General features: G+C 43.4%; 1 protein-coding gene across 1 annotated transcript in view; it reads right to left on the minus strand.

Annotated features, from left to right (window-relative positions):
• Positions 1 to 3,915: 3,915 nt before the first annotated feature.
• Positions 3,916 to 25,356, minus strand: part of Prkar2a (protein kinase cAMP-dependent type II regulatory subunit alpha) — a 47,366-nt gene continuing 25,925 nt past the window's right edge. Inside the window, exons 4-11 of the mRNA XM_070017719.1 lie at positions 23,903 to 23,986; positions 19,720 to 19,826; positions 16,128 to 16,281; positions 13,702 to 13,803; positions 13,516 to 13,590; positions 10,683 to 10,748; positions 8,562 to 8,703; positions 3,916 to 7,985 (exon numbers count right to left, since the gene is read on the minus strand). Coding sequence (XP_069873820.1) covers positions 7,852 to 7,985; positions 8,562 to 8,703; positions 10,683 to 10,748; positions 13,516 to 13,590; positions 13,702 to 13,803; positions 16,128 to 16,281; positions 19,720 to 19,826; positions 23,903 to 23,986 — 864 coding nt within the window. The 3' untranslated portion in view covers positions 3,916 to 7,851. The remainder of the gene's footprint in view (positions 7,986 to 8,561; positions 8,704 to 10,682; positions 10,749 to 13,515; positions 13,591 to 13,701; positions 13,804 to 16,127; positions 16,282 to 19,719; positions 19,827 to 23,902; positions 23,987 to 25,356) is intronic.

Here is a 25,356-nt window from a genome sequence, read left to right on the forward strand (position 1 = left end):
AGACTCAGCTGCAGGTCCCCCACTCCTCCAGTTGTTCCAGGTACAGTGGGCTCAGGATAGGAATGGGAGTCTGTGCTGGAGGTACTCCTTACACCCATGCCAGTGATTTATCCAATCTGACCATTATCTGGCCGGTTTTTACTCATTCATTTCTCCTGTGTGTGTGTCTTTTCCAGGACTGGGCTGGAACTCAGGGCCTCTTGCTCTCACTTGGCTTTTTTTTACTCATCTATCTACCACTTGAGCCACACTTCCAGTTCTAGCCCTTTTTTGCTGGTTTTAGTTAGAAATAAGAGCCTCATAAATTTGTCTGCCTTTGGCTGGCTTCGAACTACAATCTTCACATCTCAACCTTCTGAGTGCCTAATATTACAATTGTGAACCACCAGTACCTGCTCTTTACCTGTTTACTAGATAAAAAGAATAAACAGCCTTGGCAGAATTGGACAGAAAGGCTATTGCTGGACCCTAACAATACAGAATAGAGTGATTTTTGCACCTTGGCTCAGTGCAGGTCTGCAGAGAAAGGAGCAGGCCTATTGCCAAGCAGGATATAGTGTTTGGCTGGTGCTTTTTGTGTCAACATCCATTCCTAAGGGCTGACTGGCAAATGTCCATTTTTTATTTTTGTTGGTTGTAGGGCTTGAATGCTGGGCCAGGGCACTGTCCTGAGTTCTTCAGCTCAAGGTAAGTGATCTACCACTTGAGTCACAGTGCCACTTCTGGTTTTCTGGTGGTGAATTGGAGATAAGAGTCTCACATGCCAGGCGCCAGTGGCTCACGTCTGTCATCCTAGCTACTCAGGAGGCTGAGATCTAAAGATCATAGTTTAAAGCCAGCCTGGGCAGGAAAGTCCGTGAGACTCCTATCTCCATTAACCACTGGTAAGTGGCGCTGTGGCTCAAAGTGGTAGAGCACTCGCCTTGAACTGAAGAGCTCAGGGACAGCAACCAGGCCAAGTTCAAGCCTCACAAACAACAACAAAAAGTCTCACAGACGTTCCTGCCCCTGCTGACTTTGAAACTCAGTCCTCAGATCTCAGCCTCCTGAATAGCTAGGATTACAAGCATGAGCCACTGGCACCCAGCAAAATAATGGATTTTTGACACCTGCCATCACAGAAAGCAATGAGGCCAAAACAGGCATCCATCTCTGACCAACCTTTCTCATGCTATTTCAAATGACTAGCATGGAGATGACAATTTCTCTCTCTCTTTTTGTTTGTTGGTCTTGGGGCTTGAACTCTGGGCCTGGGCACTGTCCCTCAGCTCTCCAGCTCAAGGCTAGCACTCTACCACTTAAGCCACAGCACCACTTCCAGTTTTCTGTTGGTTAACTGGAGATTAGTCTCACAGGTTTTCGTGCCTATGCTGGCTTTGAACCATGATCCTCAGATCTCAGCCTCCTGAGTAGCTAGGATTACAGGCATGAGCCACCGGTACCCAGTCTCTCTCTCTCTCTCTCTCTCTCTCTCTCGCCATTCCTGAGGCTTGAAGTCAGGGCCTGGGCACTGTCCCTGAGTTTCTTTTGCCCAAGGCCAGTGCTTTACCACTTGAGCCACAGCACTATGTATGAGGTACTGAGGAATCGAACCCAGGGCTTCATGCATGCTAGGCAAACCTTCTACCACGAAGCCACGTTCCCAGCCCTGAGATTTCTTTTTTTTTTTTTTGGTCCAGTTGTGGGGCCTGAACTCTGGGCCTGGGCGCTGTCCCTCAGCTCTTCAGCTCAAGGCTAACGCTCTACCACTTGAGCCAGAGCGCCACTTCCGGCTTTTTCCTTTTTGCTTATGTGGTGCTGAGGAATTGAACCCAGGGCCTCATGCATGCAAGGCAAGCACTCTACCACTGAGTCACCTTCCCAGCCAGCCCTGAGATTTCTAAGGAATGTTTATATGGTAAGCATCCTCCAAATCACAAATCTAGCTTTTTTCTTTTCCTTTCACAGATTTCCATTCATGGGAATGCTTCTGTAACCGAGCATATGATGCTTGGTAGAATTGTGGGAGGCATTGTATATTTTACACTTATTTAATAAAGAGACAAAACAAAACAACAATAACAATGAAATAGCCCAGAGAGAAAAGCAGGGCAGATGTGGTGGTTTATGCCTATAATTCCAGCTACCAGGAGGCAGAGACTGAGAGACTCAAACCATTCCAGGGGCTGGGAAGGTGGCTCAGTGGTAGAGTACTTGCCTTGCATGCATGAGGCCCTGAGTTCGATTCCTCAGCACCACATAAGCAGAAAAAGCCAGAAGTGGCACTGAGGCTCAAGTAGTAGAGCACTAGCCTTGAGCTGAAGAGCTGAGAGTTCAGGCCCCATGACTGGAAAAGAAAGGAAGAAAAGACTATTCCAGGGAAATTGTTAGTGATCCTCAGATCTCACCTCCTGGGTAGCTAGGATTACAGGTGTGAGCCACTGGTGTCCAGCTTGCGAGAACATTTTTGAGATTTCTTTTTTTTTGTCGGTCATGGGGCTTGAACTCTGGGCCTGGGCGCTGTTCCTGCGCTCTTCAGCTCAAGGCGAGCACTCTATCACTTGGGCCATAGCACCACTTCTATGAGAACATTTTTTTTGGGGGGTTGGTCGTGGGGCTTGAACTCTGGGCCGGGGCGCTGTCCCTCAGCTCTTCAGCTCAAGGCGAGCGCTCTACCACTTGAGCTACAGCGCCACTTCCGGTTTTCTGGTGGTTTATTGGAGATAGGAGTCTTGCGGTCTCTCCTGCCCGGGCTGGCTTTGAACCGCGATCCTCAGATCTCAGCCTCCTGAGTAGCTACGATTACAGGCGTGAGCCACCAGTGCCTGGCCCAACAAGAACATTTTTTTTTTTTTGGGTCCGTCATGGGGCCTGAATTCTGGGCCTGGGCGCTGTCCCTCAGCTCTTCAGCTCAAGACTAGCGCTCTACCACTTGAGCCACAGTGCCACTTCCGGCTTTTTTCTTTTTGCTTATGTGGTGCTGAGGAATCGAACCCAGGGCCTCTGGCATGCAAGGCATGCGCTCTATCACTGAGCCACCTTCCCAGCCCCCCAAGGAGAACATTTTTGAATGACAAATATTCGACTTGGGGGCTGGAGGTGTGGATTGAGTGGTACAGCACTTGCCTAACAAGTGTGAGGTTCTGAGTTCAAACTTCGGTACCATCAAAAACAAAATAGAAGTAAAACATGCTGGGAAGGTGGCTTAGTGGTAGAGTGCTTGCCTAGCATAATTGAAGCCCTGGGTTCCATTCCTCAGTATCACATACAGAGAAAAATCTGGAAGTGGTTCTGTGGCTCAAGTGGTAGAATACTAGCCTTCAAGCAAAAGCAGCTCAGGGATAGTGCCCAGGCCCTGAGTTCAAGCCCCAGGACTGGAAATTTAAAAAAAAAGAAGTAAAACATTTAACAGACTGAAGAAAGCATTGTTCTCCCTAATATGGGTGAGCCTAATCCAAACTGTCTAAGGCCTGAATAAAAAAGCTCAGCTTCTTTAAGCAGGACAAAATGTCCCTTTCTGACTTACCTTTGAACTGGCTTTTTTTCCTGCCTTCACAGCCTCAAATAGAAACATCAACTCTTTCTGTTGACCTTCAGACAAGAATTAAACCATAAGCTCTGCTATCTCTCAGGCTTTTGGACTTGGACTAGAATTAAACTATGCCACTTCTAGGTCTCCAGCTTGTATAACTCACCCCTGCAGATTTTGAAATGTTGCCTGTGTATCTATACTCATGTGAGCCAATTCCTCGTCACAAATGTACCTCTCCTCCATGACTGCTTCTCTGTAGAAAGACATGTTCATGTCTTTCTCTACTTTTTCAAGGGCTTATAGACTAATTCCACAGTGTACTGTTAGATGAGGACTAACAGGCCTTGGAATCTAAAAGAGAAGACAAAATATGACACAAGACAGAAGACACTAATACCAGGAAGTCACACAGGATTTGTCAGCCTTTATTAACCAAGAGTGAAGCCAAGCCCTAGAGTTTCCTTTAAAAAACATAAACAAAAACAACCAAAAACCAAAACCCCAAGCTTCTTTATGGCAAACAACGATTTAACTCTTAATGACTTTAAACTATATTTTCAATACCACAGAGCAAGTCTTGTTTGCTTTCTAACCACTTTTCTTCTAAGATTAAAATACAAGTGTAAAATAGGTTAAAATAAGATTTACCCCCAACAATTTATAAAATAATTCCAATTGAAAGACATTTCAAACACTGTGTGTGGAACTTAGGACCAAAAGATGATCTTAAAATATATTTTTTTTTAACCTTTGAGGTAGCACAATAATGCTGAATTAGGTTTCTTTAATTACAGTGAGCTTAAAAAAACAACAACAACAAAAAAAGAGGAATCTATCCTTTACTCAAGGTGGGCTAAATGATTTTCTGCAAATACCTCATGAGGTTACTGACAGTTTTCATCCTTTTTTTTTAAATTGTTTTAAAGTATAAAGATAGCCCTACAGTGTGTAAAAGGAAACCCATGGGAAGGCTGTTTCCCATAAAATAGACATTAGAGTCACTGAGGATCGTCAGCAATCAAGACAGGAGGAACAAGAGGTAATGGTAGTGGTGAAAAAAAAAAAAAAAAGGTCAGATCTTGGCAAGAATGGTTTACAAGTGCATGTTAAAACAAAATTCTAACATCAACCAACTGAAACAGAAAAGACGAAAGATGACATTCATAGATCCTTCTCCTTTCTCTCTGTGCAAAGTATCTGCACTTTTTTTCCCCTCAATGACAAAAGATTGCTCATACACTGTGACACACCACAAAATGCTGCTGTGTATGAGTGTCACTGGGTATCAATAGCATCTCTGACTACTCTTATTGTGAGTCTGGGCAATCAGATTCTCTAGCTGGAGAAACTTTTCTTGCCACTTTGCTGCTGAATTCGCTCATGAAATTGCTCAAAAAAAAAAAAAAAAGCTCTACCCTGATTTCTGGCCATCTACAGCAGTGACATATAATTATACAAGAAGACTGTGAACTAAGAGGATACAAATACATAAACCTTTTCTTCAGAGAATTTAATCACTAGAGTGGGTGGGATATCTGGGGACCAAAAGGAAGAACAATACTGCAGGTTGGACCTCAAGGCCCTTTGGAATATTCTTCTCATAAAAAAAAAAAAAGACTATAAAGTCAGAAACGAAGAGGTAAAGTTCTAACCTTTAGAAGAGAACATGAAACAGTTAACAAGGAATCTCTTCCCAACCTATGCTCCTTCTTGAGAGGCTAAATCATCAAATGTAGGGCTTTGCCTGGCACAATGTAGACACCCCAGCCATCTTCAAACTTGGGTTTGCCATCTTTGACTCTCCAAGCTGGAAAGAGAACTGGAACACTGTCAGGTCCTGGCATGGTGGTATGGCTATGTCTTTTTTTACTCACATTATTCTCTTGAAGGTCTCCTCTCCTCTCTCCTCAAGCTTGATGTATTCTTGGCTCAACCCACCACAGGTCTCTTGCTTCCAAGTGAGGATTCTGGACTGATGACCTATGTGTCAGTTATGAATTCTACTCTGTAAAACAGCAACCATTAGCAAACCTGGAGTGTCAGGGAGGACTCTGAATGGGAAGACTAGACTGAAAACTGGGATTTGGGAGAGGCAGGATGAGAAGGCTCATCCCTTGTAGTCTGCAGGAGTAACTGGCACAAGATTCAGAGCCAGCCCTAACCAATGCTGGCATGGAGGGTAGAGATGGGGTTATCTGCTCAATGTTTTTTCTATAGTCCTTACTAGGTTTGGGGCTGGATTTTTGTGTTACTCCTGAAACCTAATGTACCTTTTTCCTCATTACAAGAAACAGGAATGCTTCTTGTCAAAGTGCAAGGTCTACTTTCTGAATTTATTGACAAATAAAGCAACACGATAGAAAAGAAGCCCCTTAGGAAAAGGTGGGATTACTGCCTGGGTTTTCCCAGTGCTCAGCTGCCTGGTTTCGAGTATTAGTTATAGCCTTTCAAGATTCTAAAAGTTCCAAGGGAGGCAGTCTGAAAGAGTCTTGCTTTTACTTCATGGAACACATGAAAGGAGGAGGAATTACCAAGTTGGGGGGGGGGGCTACCCACTCTGAAATCTCTTGGCAACTGTGTCCATGGCAAAAGCAAACAGTCTTACATGGATGATGATGGTATTATAATGGACTCCATCATTATCAATATCAGGAATGATTCAAGCTCCAGCACATAATTGCTTAAGGATTTACCGAGAAATGAACATGTTATCAAGAAAAGAATCATAGTGGAGAGGGTCTATTGAGCTAATATAAGTTTGGCTTACAATATTTGAATTTGTGCAAATTTCACATTATTTATAGGATCCCTTGTAGCCTCTGAACCTGTCATTCTGAGGGAAAAAATTTTCATTCTAAACTGTAGCTATTAAAATGATTAGAATTCTACTTAATATAAATTAAAAGGCTTAAAAAGTTAAAATACTATCTAAATTATGTTCCTTGAGGATTAACAGATAGAACGCCACCTATCCCAACATTTTGACTAGAAGGGACTTCACAGTAATTCTGTAAATGAGTTTTCTTTTTGTTTTTCAGTGCTGGAGATCAAACCCAGGGCCTTGCACATGCTAGGAAAGCACTCTACCACTGAGATACATGTATCGTAAGACACCTCTAATGAAGCCAATTTCTTGAAACAAATCAATTTTTACAATGAATGCCTGAGTCAGCTGATAAACTCCACATATACTAATATGTCCAAGGGGAATGCCCTAGACCAATAGTTTCTTTTTAAAAATAACTTTCTTAAAGAGTTGAAAAAATGGATGATCCATAGCCAAGCTATCCAACAATGAACTCAGAAGTAGAAGGAAAGGGCTCTCTGTGTAGCAAAACCTGTTGTTAAGTGTACTGCCCTTAACCAGAGGCAGCAATAGGAACTGAGAAGTGGCAGAAGTTGTTCAGCCAAGTATTTAGGTCAGAGAAAGCATTGACACCTCCAGACCCTGGCTTCTTGGCTCTCTAGCCAGTTGAGCTAACTGGTACCCTTGGCTCCTCAGACATCTGTTCATGCAAACTACATGGAGATTAAACAAAATAAAAATCTGTTTAAAACACAACAGAAAAAAAAATACAAAACCCAGAAAACCTTTCCTGGCTCAATGCACTGATTCCAAATTTACTGCTCTAACATGGGCCCTAGTGACTTTTTAATCTGTTCTGGAGTACTGACTTGCTAGGGCCCTCTAACAGGGTCTTTCGCTAAGTATCACTGAGGGCTTGGAGACAGACAGCTGTTAGGTGTGCAGCTGTCAGCAGACAGTACAACGACGCTGGACCATGGACCTCCACGACAGGTGCTGCCCTTTTCCATTACAAAACCAAAAGCAGCAACGGTGAACCAACTGTGGGACTTTCTCAAAAGACAGATGAGGAGATTGAAAGCTACAACAGTTCCTCCCTTAAGAAAGATGGGAAGAAGAAGGTGTCTAAAGTTATTTAACAGGTTTCTGCAGAACTGTGAGTAACTTCCAAAAAAGCAATAGTAGCAGCGAGAGAGGAAAAGGAGGATGTTTTACACTTTGGACTTTTTATCAGGCACTTAAAATTTGTTGGAGAGACATGCCATTCTGAACCAAAGATGTGAAAACTGGGTTGGAGTAATCATTACAAGTGGTCTAATGGGCTTTCAGAAGCAAAGTGGAGGTGTAGGTGGAACCTCTTGTCCATCCTTTAGTGCTGACTTTCAAGTTGTCTAAATGCCCGTAACCACAGCAATGGCAGCGGCCATGGTAACAGCAGGAACAGTTCTGTCGTGTCTGTTTTTCTGTGTGTGTTCTGTGGCTGACCAGAAGATGTTGGTGTCACACTGAGAAGGCTTCTGGGAATGTGGCACGGCTACTCTCCAGGGTCAACCAGATCCATGTTGGAGCCAAACATCTTCACCAGCTGCTCCTCGTAGTTTGAGATGTTCCTCTTCATGATGTCCATGCAGGGCCCCAGAAGCCTCTCGAATGCTTGAACATCCATAACTGCATCGTGAAGAGGAGAGATGAAGGAGAGATAAAATGAATAGTTGGAGTCATTTTCCTCATAGAGACTTTGTTGTACATATCCCCATGTGGTAGGAGATTATAGACTTTGGGATAGTGGGTACTGGTGGGTGGGAAGAGAGATGTTTCTATATAAACACAGCAGGTCTGTGTTATCTGAGGGTCAATGAGTCTAGAAGCCACCTGTTTGCATGTCTTTTTTTTTTTTTTTTTTTGCCAGTCCTGGGGCTTGAACTCAAGGCCTGGGCACTGTCCCTGAGCTTCTTTTGCTCAAGGCTAGCACTCTATCACTTGAGCCACAGTGCCACTTCCAGCTTTTTCTGCTTATGTGGTACTGAGGAATTGAACCCAGGATTTCATGCATGCTAGGCAAGCTCTCTACCACTAAGCCACCTTCCCAGCCCTGTAACCCCTCTGTACATCACCTTGACAATAAAGACATTCATTTCTGATTGGTCAAACTGCCCAGGCCTAGATACCAGTGAAAACTGACAGAGTAAGTTAAAGATACTGACAGGAAAACAACACTGCACATTAGGAAAAGAATTTTCTTACCTAAGCATTTGACATCTCCAACTGCATATGCTGAAGCCGCTCTGGGTTTGTTGGTGACCAGTGCAAGCTCTCCAAAGTACTGCCCCTTATGGCAGCGGGCAATCTCAACCTCCTGGCTGCCAGCATCCTTGCTTGTTTTCGTCTACAGCAGAAAGAGAAGATGACCTGGATTAAAGTTGGACATGGCCAGTTACATGCACTCAAATTTTTCAGAAACTCTACCATGGAAACCCCATGGATTTTACCTGGGGCTCCTTCCAGGTCTTAACATCTTTTTTTTTTTTTTTTTTTTTTTTTTTTTTGGGTCCGGTCGTGGGGCCTGAACTCTGGGCCTGGGCGCAGTCCCTCAGCTCTTCAGCTTAAGGCTAGCGCTCTACCACTTGAGCCACAGCGCCACTCCCGGCTTTTTTCTTTTTGCTTATGTGGTGCTGAGGAATCGAACCCAGGGCCTCAAGCATGCAAGGCAAGCACTCTACCACTGAACCACCTTCCCAGCCCTCTTAACATCTTTTAGGTAATGAATACCCATCAAGAGCTAAGGTACAGACTATTTTTTTTTCTTTTTCTTTTCATTTTGTTGGTCATGGGGCTTGAACTCTAGGCCTGGGTGCTGTCCCTCAGCTCTTCAGCTAAAGGCGAGCACTCTACCACTTGAGCACAGTGCCACTTCTTGTTTTCTGGGTAGTTTATTGGAGATAAGAGTCTCACTGAGTTTCCTGCCAAGGCTAGCTTTGAACTGCGATCCTCAGATCTTGGCCTCCTAATAGCTGGAATTATAGGCGTGAGCCACCAATGCCTGGCTCTAATTTATTTATTTATTTATTTATTTATTATTTTTTTTTTTTTTGGGTCCGGTTGTGGGGCCTGAACTCTGGGCCTGGGCGCTGTCCCTCAGCTCTTCAGCTCAAGGCTAGCGCTCTACCACTTGAGCCGCAGCGCCACTTCCGGCTTTTTTTTTTTTTCTTTTTGCTTATGTGGTGCTGGGGAATCGAACCCAGGGCCTCATGCATTGCAAGGCAAGCGCTCTACCACTGAGCCACCTTCCAAGCCCTCTAATTTATTTATTTATTTGCTATTTTATGGAGCTTGAACTCAGGGCCTGAGTTTCTTTTTGCCCAAGGCTAGCACTCTACCAGTTGAGCCACTGTGCCACTTCCAGCTTTTTCTGTGTGTATGGTACTGAAGAATGGAACCCAGGGTTTCAGGCATGCTAGGCAAGCACTCTACCACTAAGCCACATTCTCATTCCCAGAATTATACATACTTCTAGAGATGCCGACTACTGAGGTGCAATAGAAAAACCATAGTCTTCTGCTAATTCTAAATAATGACAATCTTCTCATATATTACAAACCACAACCTTGACTTTTTTTTTTGGGTCCGTCATGGGGCTTGAACTCTGGGCCTGGGCTCTGTCCCTCAGCTCTTCAGCTCAAGGCGAGCACTCTACCACTTGAGCCACAGCGCCACTTCCAGTTTTCTAGTGGTTTTATTGGAGATAAGAGTCTCATGGACTTTCCTGCCTGGACTGGCTTTGAACCATGATCTTCAGATCTCAGCCTCCTGAGTAGCTAGGATTACAGGTGTGAGCCACCGGTGCCCAGCCCTTGACTCATTTTGAGACTGTACCTGTCTTACACATTTTTTTTTCATGGTACTAGGGACTGAACTCAGGGCCTTACATGTGCTAAGCAAACATTCTACCACTTGACCGTTCCTAACGGATGACAAAATTTCTCTTCTTGTGCCAGTTGTAGGGCTTGAACTCAGGGACTGGCCACTGTCCTTGAGCTTTTGTGCTAAAGGCTACTGCTCTACCACTTGAGCCACATCTCCACTTCTGGATTTTTTTGGTTGATTGGAGATAAAGAGTCATGGAATTTCCTGCCCAGACTGGCTTTAAACATCCGTCTTCATATCTCAGCCCCTTGAGCAGCTAGGAATACAGGCATGAACCACTGGTACCAGGCTTTAAATATTCTACATCTGTATTAATGAATGGGTTTAAACATGGGTGGGCCTCTGGCAGTCACATATTAATGACATTTTGATAGAACAAAACACATTCAGATTATTTAAAGTAAATAATCTCCACCTTCACATCACCACACAAAAACTCACCTTGCTTCTTATTAAAATGCTCACTTCGCCAGATTCTATGATGAAAAAACTATCAGCCTTGTCACCCTGCAGGAAAAGAGGTCAAGTCAGAGCAATACATAGCACTGAAGAGAACCAGAGAAATAAACTTTTTCACTGCCTGTGCTTCATCTGTATTTATTTCTAAACCTTTCAAATGAATCAATGGCTAACAAATTCAGAATAAGTGTGGCACTGTGGCTCAAGTGGTAGAACTAGCCTTGAGCTGAAGAGCTCAGGGACTGTGCTCAGAGTTCAAGCCCCATGACCAAAAAAAAGAAAAATACAAATCAGAATAAAACTTGAAAATTCTGATCACTAAGAGCATGAACCCAACTATGACTGACACATCTTAAGTATTCACCTTCTCCTTGGAATACGCCCAGGCTACCAACTGTTCAGAGCATTGCTGTTCTGACTCTCAGGTTGGTTTCCTATTGAAACCTGTGATAGTCAAAGACTAGTAACCAAGACCGCTATTCAATAATGTAAGGTGAGCTGGGAGCTGGTGGCTCACACCTGTCATCCTAGCTACTCAGGAGGCTGAGATCTGAAGATTGTGGTTCAAAGCCTGCCCAGGCAGGAAAGTTTGTGAGACTCTTAGCTCCAATGAACCACCAGAAAACTGGAAGTGATGTGGCTCAAATTAGTAGAGCACTAGCCCTGAGCAAAATGAACTCAGAGACAGCACCCAGGCCCTGAGTTAAAGATCCACAACTAACAATAAAATAAAATAAAAGTGTGACTGTGTCTACTCTGGAAGATTGGGATTCAGAGATAATATTTTTTCTTTTTTTGGTGCTGTTCTTGGGCTTGAACTTGTGCCTCACATACTCACTTGATTTTTTTTTTTTTTTTTTTTTTTTTGGTCAGCCGTGGGGCTTGAACTCTGGGCTTGAGCGCTGTCCCTTAGCTCTTCAGCTCAAAGCTAGCGCTCTACCACTTGAGCTACAGTGCCACTTCCACTTTTCTGGTGGTTTACTGGACATAAGAGTTTCACAGACAGCCGGGCGCTGGTGGCTCACGCCTGTAATCCTAGCTACTCAGGAGGCTGAGATCTGAGGATCGCGGTTCAAAGCCAGCCCGGGCAAGAAAGACCGTGAGACTCCTATCTCCAATAAACCACCAGAAAACCGGAAGTGGCGCTGTAGCTCAAGTGGTAGAGCGCTTGCCTTGAGCTGAAGAGCTGAGGGACAACGCCCAGGCCCAGAGTTCAAGCCCCACGACCGACAAAAAAAAAAAAAAAAGAGTTTCACAGACTTTCCTGCCTGGGCTGGCTTTGAACCTTGATCCTCAGATCTCAGCCTTCAGAGTAGCTAGGATTACAGGTGTGAGCCACCAGCGCCCAGCGATATTTTCTGCTAAAGATCTGACAATCTACTATTTGAACCACAGTTCCACTTCTGCCTTTATGGTAGCTAACAGGAAATAAGTCTCATGAACTTTCTTGCCCAAGCTGGCTTCAAATTATGATCCCCAAATCTCAGCTAGGACTACAGGTGTTAGCTACCAGCATCCAGCTTATTATTTATTCATTTATTTTTGAGACAGGCAGGATCTTGGTATGTGCCTAGGTTGGCTTTGAATTTTTAATCACCTTGCCTCAGCTTTCTAAGTGCCAGGATTACACAGGGAAGCTGAGGCAAATTTAAAAGAATTAACAGAACATTTTGAGATGTCATTTAGACACCATTTTTATTAGTTCCAGTTGGATTTTTTTCCCCCCAGTCCTGGGGCTTGAAATCAGGGCCTGGGTACTGTCCTTGAGCTGCTTTTGCTCAAGGCTAATGTTCTACCACTTGGGCCACAATTTAATTTCTGGCTTTTTGGGTAGTTTAGTAGAGATAAGAGTCTGGGCTGGCTGCGAACTGTGATCTTGAGATCTCAGCTTTCTGAGTAGCTAGGATTATAGGTGTCTGCTACTGGTACCCAGCACTAATGGGAATTTTTGTTTTTGGGGGGCCAGTCCTGCACCTTGAACTCAGGGCCTGTCCCTGAGTTCTTCAGCTCAAGGCAAGAGCTCTACCACTTGAGCCACAGTGCCATTTCTGGTTTCTAGTTGTTTATTGGGGGTAAGAGTCTCATGGACTTTTCCTGCCTGGGCTGGCTTTAAACTGTGATCCTCAGATCTCAGTCTCCTGAGTAGCTAGGGTTACAGGTGTGAGCCATTTGCAGCCGGCACCTTTGCGTCTTGAGTAGAATTACAGATATGAGCCGCTTCTATGGTTACAAAGAATTAATTACAATAGATTAGGCTGGTGTTTCTTTCAGAATCAAAAAATAACACGAGAAACAGGCACAGAGGAAACAGAAAAGACATTAGGCTAGTTAATTACAGAAATCTAAGAACTCTGGTTTGTGTTGCTAGACAACAGGATGTCTTCATATCAAACACAGAGAAGGTAGAGGGCACCAATTTCCAATCTTATTCAGGTTTTAACAGTAAGGAATGAAGATTGCTCAAGGTGATCTTCAAATACCTAAAAGAACAGAAATTAAAAGCCCAAGGCAGGTGAGTGGAAGCAAGAGGTCTGAATATCTCAGTGAGATGCACACCAATGGGCTGTACACCAAAGGACTGCGCAGGCACTGTGACTTATTCCCTTGCAATGAGCTCCCAACAATGGAAGACATGGTGGTGGCTCACTCCACAGTCCAGGCTGGCCTCAAACTCAGGACCTCTTTGCCTTGGCCTCTCAAATGCTGGGATTACAGGCCAACAGATCTAGTTCTCATTCATCTTATAAGAGAAGTAATGCACTAGTTCTTCACATGGTGACTTCTAGGAGGGGAACAATGCAAAGGCCCTTCTTACCTGAGCAATTATGCGCTCTCCATCCTTATAAGCCTTTTCTCCTATTACATCCACAATCTTCATTCTTTCTGACACCTAAACAATAGAGACACTCACAGATTATAAGGAAAAGAACTTAGCTGAATTTCATAGTATCTACACAATACAGAAAGAATAGTTTTAACAGATTTTTTTACTTAGAATTACCTCTAGTGATTTAAGGAGTGGCACAGACTCAATAAATGATTCAAACATCTTCCTCTTTTTTGCATTGTTTTTAACTATGATTCTTCTGAAAGTTACCCGATCCTACAAGAGAGGAAATGGACATGCTTGTGTGAAAAAACAGCCTGGAGCCAGGCACTCATGGATCATCCCTATAATCCTAGCTATCCAGGAGGCTGAATACGGATAACCTAGTCTCAGCCTCCTGCTTAACTAGGATTACAGGTGTGAGCCACTGGTGCCTGACTTGTGTGATCTATTCTTTTTTGGCCAGTCCTGGGGCTTGAACTCAGGGCCTGGGCACTGTCCCTGAGCTTCTTTTGCCCAAGGCTGGCACTGTACCACTTGAGCCACAGTACCATTTCTGGCTTTTTCTGCTTATGTGGTACTGAGGAATCAAACCCAAGGCTTCATGCATGCTAGGCAAGCACTCTACCACTAAGCCACATTCCCAGCCCATATAGTCTATTTTAAAGCCACTGTATCTCTCCTTCCCTTATTTTTCAGGAACACTATTTCCAATATTAGTATGTCACAGTAAAATGCTCTTTCATGTCTTTTTACATGTGTCTTCATTGAGGAAATATGTAGTTAATTTTATAGTACACATTTAATTCTACCTTTAAGATAAAACAGAAGCAAGCTACTGTAGATTTTAACATTAAAGTAAAATGTGGAATTTGTACAAGAGGAGATTTTAAGAAGAGTTACAAATTTTGGATATAACTAGGTGCTGGTGGCTCACACCTGTAATACTAGCTCCTCAGGAGGCTGAAATCTAAGAATCGCAGTTCGAAGCCAGCTTGGGCAGGAAAGTCTGTGAGACTTTTTTTTTTTCCTTTGGGTCAGTTATGAGGCTTGAACTCTGGACATGAGCGCTGTCTCTCAGTACTTCATCTCAAGGCTAGCATCCTACCACTGAACCACAGCACCACTTCTGGTTTTCTGGTAGTTTATTGGAGATAAGAATTTCACGGCCTTTCCTGCCTAGGCTGGCTTGGAACCTCAATCCTCAGATCTCAGCCTCCTGAGTAGCTAGGATTACAGGCTTGAGCCACCAGCACCCGGCATCTATGAGACTCTTATCTCAATTAATCACAGAAGAAGTCAGAAGCAGTGCTGTGGCTCCAGTGGTAGAGTGCTAGCCTTGAGGCAAAGAGCTGAGGGACAGGGCCCAGGCTTTGAGTTCAAACCTAGAACCAGCAAAAATAAAACAAAACAAAACTTGGAGATATAAATCTTGATGCTGGCAGAAACAATGTGGGTCGTGCATAATAGGATACGGGGATCAAAGTAATGTTTTGCCTAAGATATTTACAGATTTTGTAGGCTATGCCCATCAGCCTTCTTAAAGTACACCATCTAAATCTATTGAATATTGACATGAACAGTGAACAGGTAGATGGTAAATTTAGAGACAAGTTAGTACTGGGACATTTAAAAATGGAAAATGCTGCCAGGTGCTGGGGGCTCATGCCTATAATTCCAGCTACTCAGGAGGCTGACATCTGAGAATCACAGTTCAAAGCCAGCCCAGGCAGGAAAGACTGTGAGTCTCTCAATCTCCAATGAACACCAGAAAACTAGAAGAGACATTGTGGCTCAAGTGACAGAGTGCTTGCCTTGAGCTGAAGAGCTGAGATAGCACCCAGGCCTAGAGTTCAAGCCCCTCGACTCCTTCCCCCACCACCAAGTAAAAGGAAAGTGCTATTAGTAGATCTTTCTAAAACATTTGTTTTTCTAGGCTACTGCTTCTTTTCTTGAGACAAATCTCACTATGTAGCCCAGGTTAGCCCTGAATTCATAATTCTATTTCTTTTTTTTTTTTTTTTTTTGGTCCGGTCGTGGGGCCTGAACTCTGGGCCTGGGCGCTGTCCCTTAGCTCTTCAGCTCAAGGCTAGCGCTGTACCACTTGATCCACAGTGCCACTTCCGGCTTTTTTCCTTTTTGCTTATGTGGTGCTGGGGAGAATCAAACCCAGGGCCTCAGGCATGCAAGGCAAGCGCTCTACCACTGAGCCACCTTCCCAGCCCTCATAATTCTATTTCTGCACCTTTCCAGGTGCTGGGATTACAGCTGTGGCTAGCCATATAGGTTTCCACGCTGCTTCTGGTATGGAGTGTTATTCTCCTCTTTCTACCCTTGTCTGATCAAAATAGAACATACAGTAAAAGCTGTATATTCCTACAAGGTCAGAAGATATAGTCACGTCTTTGTAACTTCTAGTAAATGAGTTGTTGATAAATCATTTGGAATGAATGGGAAGATATCGTTGCATGGAACTTTTCATGATACTGTGTAGGTAACTATGTAGAACAGATAATGTGAACCAACAGCCCAAGGTCAGAGGCCCAGAAGTAAGGAGAATTAAAAGTGTGTATGCAAGAGGAACCATTTCTCTCACTCACCAATCCCCAAAGGGAGCCTTCTGAGGTGGCAACAATGGTAGCTGCCCTTGGGGTATTGTACATCAGAGCCAGTTCGCCAAAACTGCCACGGTTGTCATACTGACCAACAGATCGTGTCTGGTTATCTTTTGTTACTAAAATGTCATAGGTTCCCCTACAAGGAAGAAAAAGAAACAATTTAATTACATTTGATCATTTAAGAACTGGCTTGTACATATAAAACATCACAGGGGGGCTGGGAAGGTGGCTTAGTGGTAGAGTGCTTGCCTAGCATGCTTGAAGCCCTGAGTACCACATAAACAGAAAAGGCCAGAAGTGGCACTGTGGCTCAAGTGGTACAGTGCTAGCCTCGAGCAAAAGAAACTCAGGGACAATGTCCAGGCCCTGAGTTCAGGTTCCCGGAATGGGAAAAAAAAATCACAGGGGATTGATTTTTGCATCTTGATCTTGTATTCTAGGACCTTGCTAACCTCACTTGTTATGGATATAGTAAGGATTTGTATTTGTGTGTGTGTGTGTGTGTGTGTGTGTGTGTATACTTGAACTCAGGGCCTGGGTGCTGTCCTTGAGCTAGCTCAAGGCTAGCATTCTATCACTTGAACCAGAGCCTTACTTCCAACTTTTTGGAAGTTTATTGGAGATTATAGTCTTGTGGACTTTCCTGCCTGGGCTGTCTTCAAACTACCATCCTCAGATCTCAGCCTCCTTAGGATTTCACATGTAAGCCACCACTGCCACCTCAGAACATTGGTTTATGAGACGTTTCAGTACTATTTGTGCAAGTTTTCTGTTAACTTTGAAATTACTTCAAAAGAAAAGCAATTAAAAAAACAGAAAATGAGGACTGGGAATATGGCTTAGAGGTAGAGTGCTTGCCTAGCATGCAAGAAGCTCTGGATTCAATTCTTCAGTACTACATCAACAGAAAAAGCCAGATGTGGCACTGTGACTCAAGTAGTAGAGTGCTTGCTTGAACAAAGGAAACTCAAAGATAGTGCCCAGGCCTTGAGTTCAACCCCCAGGACTGGCCAAAAGAAAAGATCCAGGTGCGGTGGCTCACACCCATAATCCTATACAGGAGTCCAAGATCTGAGGATTGTGGTTCAAAGCCAGCCTAGGCAGGAATGTCTGTGAGACTATTTCCAATTAACCACCAGAAAACTGGAAGTGGTACTGTGACAAGTGGTACAGTGCTCACCTTGAGCTGAAGAGCTCAGGGACAGAACCCAGGCCCAGAGTTCAAGCCCCACAACCAACAAAAAAGAAAAGAAAAAAGCCGGGCGCTGGTGGCTCACGCCTGTAATCCTAGCTACTCAGGAGGCTGAGATCTGAGGATTGCGGTTCAAAGCCAGCCCGGGCAGGAGAGACCGTGAGACTCCTATCTCCAATAAACCACCAGAAAACCGGAAGTGGCGCTGTAGCTCAAGTGGTAGAGCGCTCTCCTTGAGCTGAAGAGCTGAGGGACAGTGCTCAGGCCCAGAGTTCAAGCCCCACGGCCGACAAAAAAAAAAAAAACAAACATGTATATATATAATAATAGTAATAGATAATATTGAGTGAAATAACATTGCTCTGATTAAGATTGCTCCATTTAGGATTGAGAAAAAGTCAAAAGGATGGGCTAGAAATGTGGCTTAGCAGTATAGTGCTTGCCTAGCATAAAGCTTTGGGTTTGATTCTTCAGTACCATATAAACAGAAAAAGCCAGTAGTGGCACTGTGGCTGGAGCAGTAGAGCACTAGCCTTGAGTATGGCGAGGGTCAGGGACAGTGCCCAGGCCCTGAGTTTAAGCCCCAGAACAAGCCAAAAAAAAAAAAGTCAAAAGGAGCCCCAATGCATTCCAAGAGAATACTAGTTACAGTATTAGATTAGAGCTCTTTTCTTTTCTTTTCTTTTCTTTTTGCTTACCAGAATGGTGTCTAGCAAATCTGAAAATAAAGCTGCTTATTTTCAATAATGAAAAAAATTGTGGTTTATACACCAGAAGTTATCTTCAGAAACTAGTGAGCTTTTTGTCCAGCTGCATTGTAAATAAACTTACTGAAGAAAAAAAAAATTAGAGGTTTAAGAAATTTTGCAGGGCATGTACTTCCAGTTACTTAGGGTACAAAAGCTGGTCAACTATGAATTTGAGGCCAGATTGAGGAAAGTTATTGAGACCTTATATATTTTTTCTTTTTTTGGTACCAGTCCTGGGGCTTGAACTCAGGACCGTGCACTATACCTGAGGTTTTTTCACTCAAGCCTAGCACTCTACCACTTGAGCCACAGCTCCATTTTTGGCTTTCATGATGCCTAATCGAAAGTAAGAAGCTCACAGACTTTCCTGCCTAGGCTGGCTTTGAACCATAATCCTAGGATTACAGGTGTAAGCCACTGGCATCTGGCCAGAGTCTCATTTAAAACAAAATGAAGAGGCTGGGAAGGTGGCTCAGCAGTAGAGTGCTTGCCTCGCATGCATAAGGCCCTGGGTTCAATTCCTCAGCACCACATAAGCAGAAAAGGCTGGAAGTGGCATTGTGGCTCAAGTGGTAAAGCACTAGCCTTGAGCTGAAGGACAGAGCCCAGACCTAGAGTTCAAACCCCACGACCAACCAAAAAAAAAAAAAAAAAAAGAAGAAAAAGAAAAAGAAAGAAAGAAGAAAACAAAAGAGCTGAAGTGCAGCTCCAAGTAGTATAGCACAAGTCCATAACACTAGTCCATAGATTCAATCTCTAACACTGAAAAACAAGAAAATAAGATGGACTGGGAATGTGACTTAGTGATAGAGTGCTTGCCTAGCATGCATGAAGCCCTGGGTTCAATTCCCCAGTACCACATAAACAGAAAAAGCCAGAAGTAGCGCTATAGCTCAAGTAGTAAAGTACTAGCCTTGAACAAAAGAAGCCCAGGCCCTGAGTTCAAGTCCCAAGACTGGCAAAATAAAATAAAATTTAAAAAATGAGAGGCTAAAACCAAGCAAGTATTTACCCAAATTTTTAATTTCTCCCAATATGGTTTATACCTGGAACAGAGCCAAAAAGCACATGCCACAATGTTCACTTAATTATAAAAGAGACTTTCTACTTGAAATGATAGCTCTTCCAATATGGATTATACCGGGCTGGAAATGTAATAGAGTGGTTGCCTAGCATGCATGAAGCCCTGGGTTCCATTCCTTAGTACTATATAAACAGAAAGTGGTGCTGTGGCTCAAGTGATAGTGTGTTAGCCTTGAGCAAAAGAAGCTCAGGGATGGCACCTGGTTTCAAGCCTCAGGACTGGCAAAAAAAACCCAACACACACACACACACACACACACACACACACACACACACACACACACACACACACACACACACACACACACACACACACACACACACACACACACACACACACACACACACACACACACACACACACACACACACACACACACACACACACACACACACGGGATTATATTAAGGATTAGGACAGCAGCAAAGAGAGAGGTGGCTTTAAGAAGTCTGTCACCTGACCCCATGCCTTTCTGGGCTGAACACAGCATAGAGTAAAGCCAGAAATCATGAATCTGAGTATGACCACACAGTTAAGAAACTCTCTTACCGTTCTATGACATAAAAGTTGTCTCCATCATCTCCTTGGTCAATGACATGCTCGTCCACTTTGACTAACCTTTCAAACATGGCATCGAGAACTTGAGAAAGCTGTTCCTAGAGGGCACAAAGAACAATGAAGGGCTTTTACACTTGCTGGAAAAAAAAAAAAACAGCATGTCTCTATTTCTCTTCATTTGTGATTAAATAATTGAAGTTTCTATATCAGACTGTTCCTGATATTTAAGCAGAAGCCTAAGGCCAGTCTGACATGAATGCTAACTGGCACAACTTCAAGTCTTGTTGTGTGTGCGCGTGCGTGCGTGCATGCGTGCGTGCGTGCGTGTTGTTGTCGGTAGTGGGGCTTGTATTCAGGGCATGGACACTGTCTCTAGCTCTTCTGCTTAAGGTTAGTGCTTTATACCACTTGAGCTACAATGCCACTTCTGGTTTTCTGGTGGTTTATTGGAGATAAGAGTCTCACATTCTTTCTGCCTAGACTGGCTTTGAACTGTGATCCTCAGATCTCTGCCTCCTGAACAGCTAGGATTATAGGCGTGAGCCACTAGCACCTGGCTCTTTGCTTTTTTGAAACAAGGTCTCACGATATACCTCAAGGTGGCCTCAAACTTATGCTCAGGCTTCTGAGACAGAATTACAGTCTGGAATTACCTATATCCATCACCATGCCTATTTTTCCAAGTCTTCTAAAACAGTATTGTTTTGAAAAGGCTTTCCACATTTTATTTGATAAGACTAGATTAAGAAATGAAAACTAAGGAGAAAGGGTAACTAAGGGAAGGGGTAACAAGTTTGACAAGAAATGTACTCATTACCTAAACGTAACCCCTCTGTACATCACCTTGACAATAAAAAAATTTAAAAAGAAATGAAAATGACATTGAGATTCTATTATCAAAACACCAGAAAATAATGAATGCTGGACAAAAGGAACCCTTATATACTGTTGATAAGAATGTAAATTAGCACAGCCAATATGGAAACTAGTATGGAAGGTACTCCAAACACTAAAACTAGAACTACCATATAACTGAGCTATATCACCTGGGTATTTATCCAAAAGAAATCTAAAATGATACCTATATGTTCATGTTTATTATGGTACTATACACAACAGCCAAGATATGTAAATAGCCTAAGTGCCTATTAATAGATGAATGAATGAAGGCAAATGAAATTATTCCTTTTGCAGGAAAATGGACGAAACTGAAGATCATCATGTTACGATATCAAGCTGGGTGCTGGTGGCTCATGCCTATAATCCTAGCTACTCAGGAGGCTGAGATCTGAAGATCATGGTTCAAAGCCAGCCAGGGCAGTAAAGTCTGTGAGACTCATCTCTAATGAACCACCAGAAAACCAGAAGTGGCGCTTTGGCTCAAATGGCAGAGCACTCACCTTGAGCCAAAGAGCTCAGGGTCAGTGCCCAGGCCCAGAGTTCAAGCCCCACAACCAAAGAGAAAAAAAAAGAAAAAAGAGTCTCACTGACTTTTCTGCCCAGACTGGTTTTGAACAGTGATTCTCAGATCTCAGCCTCCTGAGTAGCTAGGATTATAGGAGTGAGCTGAGTGAGCCACTAGTGCCTGGGTAGTTCATCAATTTTTATGACTAAAATGGAAAAAATCTAAGGAAAGTACCATACAGAGGCACTCAGCAAAAGGGATCTTTTTTTTTGGGGGGGGGGTCAATCATGGGACTTGAACACTGGGCCTGGGTGCTATCCCTGCGCTCTTCAGCTAAGGCTAGCACTCTACCACTTGAGCCACAGCACCACTTCTGGTTTTCTAGTGTGGTTTATTGGAGATAAGAGTCTCATGGACCTTCCTGCCCGGGCTAGCTTTGAACCATGATCCTTAGATCTCAGCCTCCTGAGTAGATAGGAGTACAGGCATGAGCCACCAGCGGCAAAAGGATCTATTGTTGAATAGTGCCTTCATTTATTACATAACACATAAAATGACTTAATATCACCAGAAGGTAACTATGATGATATAATTATAATGGAAACAAAACAAAGACACTATTAAATTCTAATAAAACAGTTATCTCAGCCTGAAGCCAGTATCCCTCATCTAAAAATTTGGCAATAGTTTTTGAAATGGAATTCTCAACACAAGGAAAATGTTAGAGTGACACAGAAACTCCCTTCCAACAAGTTTGGCCATAGAAAATTAAGAGCTTTATTCACAATAAAGAAGGGTGTCCCCTTTTCCCTTTATATGGATGAATCATCCTGGGAAAACTGCTGACACACAACCCCCCTTTTCTTTGAGCTCATTAGCTTTATTTTACTCAGTTCTCAGACTAACAAACTGAGTACGCTTTAGCTATTCCCGTAAACTAGGCAGCCAGCTACCAGACTGGTTTACAGACACCAGGATGGTTGATTGTCTTTAGCTGATCCATCATGAGCTCATGTCTGACTAGCCAAATTCCCAGGAAGGGTTGAAGCGATGTCAGAATCAGCAGTCTTTCATAGGAGCTGGGTAGTGAGGGGATTCTAATCTCCATCTTTCTGTCTTTGCACATTCTGAAATTCCAAACAATAGGCCCACCACCTTAGTCAATCTTTTTTTTTTTTTTTTTTGTCGTGGGGGCTGAACTCTGGGCCTGGGCGCTGGTCCCTCCGCCCTACCACTTGAGCCACAGTGCCACTTCCAGCTTTTATCTGCTTATGTGGTGCTTAGGAATTGAACCCAGGGCCTCATACATGCAAGGCAAGCACTCTACCACTGAGCCACCTTCCCAGCCCACCTTGGTCAATCTTGTGGCTTTAGTACATAGCCTTCAAAGTAAGGACAATTAGAAACTCTGAAGATTCCCTATTATTGCAAACAAAATATTTATATTCCTGTGAAATTCTTATGTAGAAACCTAATTCCCATGCTGGGAATATGGCTTAGTGGTAGAGTGCTTGCTCTAGGTTTGATTCCTCAATATGTAAAAAGAAAAAAATCCCAAAGTGGTGCTGTGGCTCAAGTGGTAGAGTGCTAGTCTTAAACAAAAGAAGCTCAGGGACAGTGCCCAGGCCCTGAGTTCAAACAAGCAAGCAAGCAAGCAAGCAAGGGAGGAAGGAAGGAAACCCAATTCTAACCAGGCACTGGAGGCTCATGTCTATAATTTTAGCAACTCAGGAGGGCAAGATCGGAGGATCATGATTCGAAGCCAGCCCAGGCAGAAAAACTCAAGAGACTCTTATCTCCAATTAATTTCCAAAAAAAAGTCAGAAGTAGAGCTGTGGTTCAAGTGGTAGAGTTCTGGCCATGAGCAAAGAAGCTCAGAGAAAGCACTTAGGCCCTGGATTTAAGCCCTAGCACGGACTGACTGACTGTGTCTGTGTTTGTCTATCTGTCTCTGACACACACACACACACACACACACACACACACACACACACACACACACACACACACACAGATACAGACAAAACTCTAACTGGAAATGGTATCAGGATATAGGGTCTTTGGGAAGTGATTAGATCATGAGAGTAGTGCCGCATGGATGAGATTAATGTCCTTATATGAAACCCTAGAGAAAGCTTCCTTCTTTCATTCTTCCTCCCGCCATAAGAAAACACAAAGAGAAAACAGACATCTACAAACCAGACCTCTCACCACGTACCAAATCTGCTAGCACTTTTATTTTAAAGCTCTCTATCTTCATCACTGTGAGAACTAAATTTCTGTTTATTATAAGTCATCCAGTTTATGGTATTTTGTGATAGTGGCACCACTGCTTAGGCAGTAGCCTTCTACTTGCAAGAAGCCCCCAATATCTGAAGTGTATACTAAGAAGCCCTGACAAGAAGCAGCCCATACATGAGGTATGTGACACAATCACATACTTCCAGGGGGATAACAAGGATTACATAGCAGTCTAAAATCCGATCTTCCAAACGATACCAGTCATACAAACCTGAGCCAGTTCCTGGCAGTGTAAACTGCATGGTTGTCAAGTCAGTAGCATGCTCTTGCAAGAAGTGCCAAAGCAAATTGAAATATGTGCAAAGTCAGATCCAGATTATAGAGATCCATACCTTAAAAATATTCATTAATTAACCTAAGGTTTCATGCCTCATATTACTGTGGCTAAGGTACTTAGAAACTGTCTAAACAATGAATAGAAAAAAAGCTAAAAGACCATTATAACAAAAATATTTTCTAAACTGTTACCTGATCAAGGTTTTTGAAAAGGAGAATATCTTTGCAAGCGTCCTGAAGTCTGCATCTCTGCTCATCAGTTTTAGGATGAACCACCTGTCGATCCAAACAAAGTCAGGGAAAAGTTCTTATTCCACTTAAAAATCATCCATTTTGGGGCTGGGAAAGTGGCTCAGTGGTAGAGTGCTTGCCTTGCATACATGAGGCCCTGAGTTCTATTCCCCAGAACCACATAAGCAGAAAAAGCCGGAAGTGGTGCTGTGGCTCAAGTGATAGACCAACAACTGGGCTGGGAAGGTGGCTCAGTGGTAGAGTGCTTGCTTTGCATGCCTGAGGCCCTGGGTTCGATTCCTCAGCACCACATAAGCAAAAAGAAAAAAGCCGGAAGTGGTGCTATGGCTCAAGTGGTAGAGCGCTAGCCTTGAGCTGAAGAGCTGAGGGACAGCGCCCAGGCCCAGAGTTCAGGCCCCATGACCGGACCCAAAAAAAAAAAAAAAGAAATGATAGACCAACAACTGACCAAAAAAAAAAAAAAAAAAAAATCAAATCATCCACTTTTTTTTTTTTTTTGGTGGGTTGTGGGGCTTGAACTCAGGGCCAGGGTGCTGTCCCTGAGCCACTTTGTACTCAAGGTCAGTGCTCTATCACTTGAGCCAAAGCACCACTTCCAGTTTTTGAGTGGTTAACTGGAGATAAGAGTTTCACGGAGACCTTTCTGCCTGGGTTTTCTTTGAACCATGATTCTTAGATCTCAGTCTCCTAAGTAGCAAGGATTACAGGCATGAGCCACTGGTGCCTGGCAAATCATCCACTTAAAAAAATTTCTTCCTTCTGAAGAATTTATAAAAGAAATCAAGAGTCTGTTTTCTATAGATTTAATTATATACAAATAACATGGTGAATGTGTAGAGGCAAAAAAAAAAAAACGTTAAGAGGCGTGAAAAGTGCTACTATGGTGCCACCTACTGGCTGCAAGGCTGGCAGCACATCTGCTATCCCAAGGGAGCCTCAAAAAGTCCCTAACTATTCCTTCAACAAACATTGACACCCACTCAGTACCAAGTACTAGCTCAGCTCTAGGGATAGAGCAGTGAACACATAGACAAAAATACTTGCTTCCCCATTCGATAAGTACATGAAGGTAGGTAGAGACTGATACTCATACTGAGAGGAACTATGAGTGTGTGTCAATGAGTGTGGCCAGGTGAGGCCTCGTGGCAGATGTGTTAAGATCCCAAGGAAGTGAGTACAACCTGAGGGAGTGAGTCATGTAGATCAGATCTCTGTGGGAAGAGCAAGTGAAAACGAGGCTTTCTTGTGGGAGAGTGAGTAACGAGGAGACAGAGTGACTGATTCGGAATGAGATGGATGGGCTGGAGGTGTAGTGCAGGTGGTGGTGTGCCAGCCAAATAGTGAAAGTGTCAGATACCAAGTCTGAGTCCCAATCTCAGACAAAAAAAAAAAAA

The sequence above is a fragment of the Dipodomys merriami genome, unplaced genomic scaffold (genome assembly GCF_024711535.1).
Source record: "Dipodomys merriami isolate MVZ:Mamm:240054 unplaced genomic scaffold, mDipMer1.0.p SCAF_125, whole genome shotgun sequence".
NCBI lineage: Eukaryota > Metazoa > Chordata > Mammalia > Rodentia > Heteromyidae > Dipodomys > Dipodomys merriami.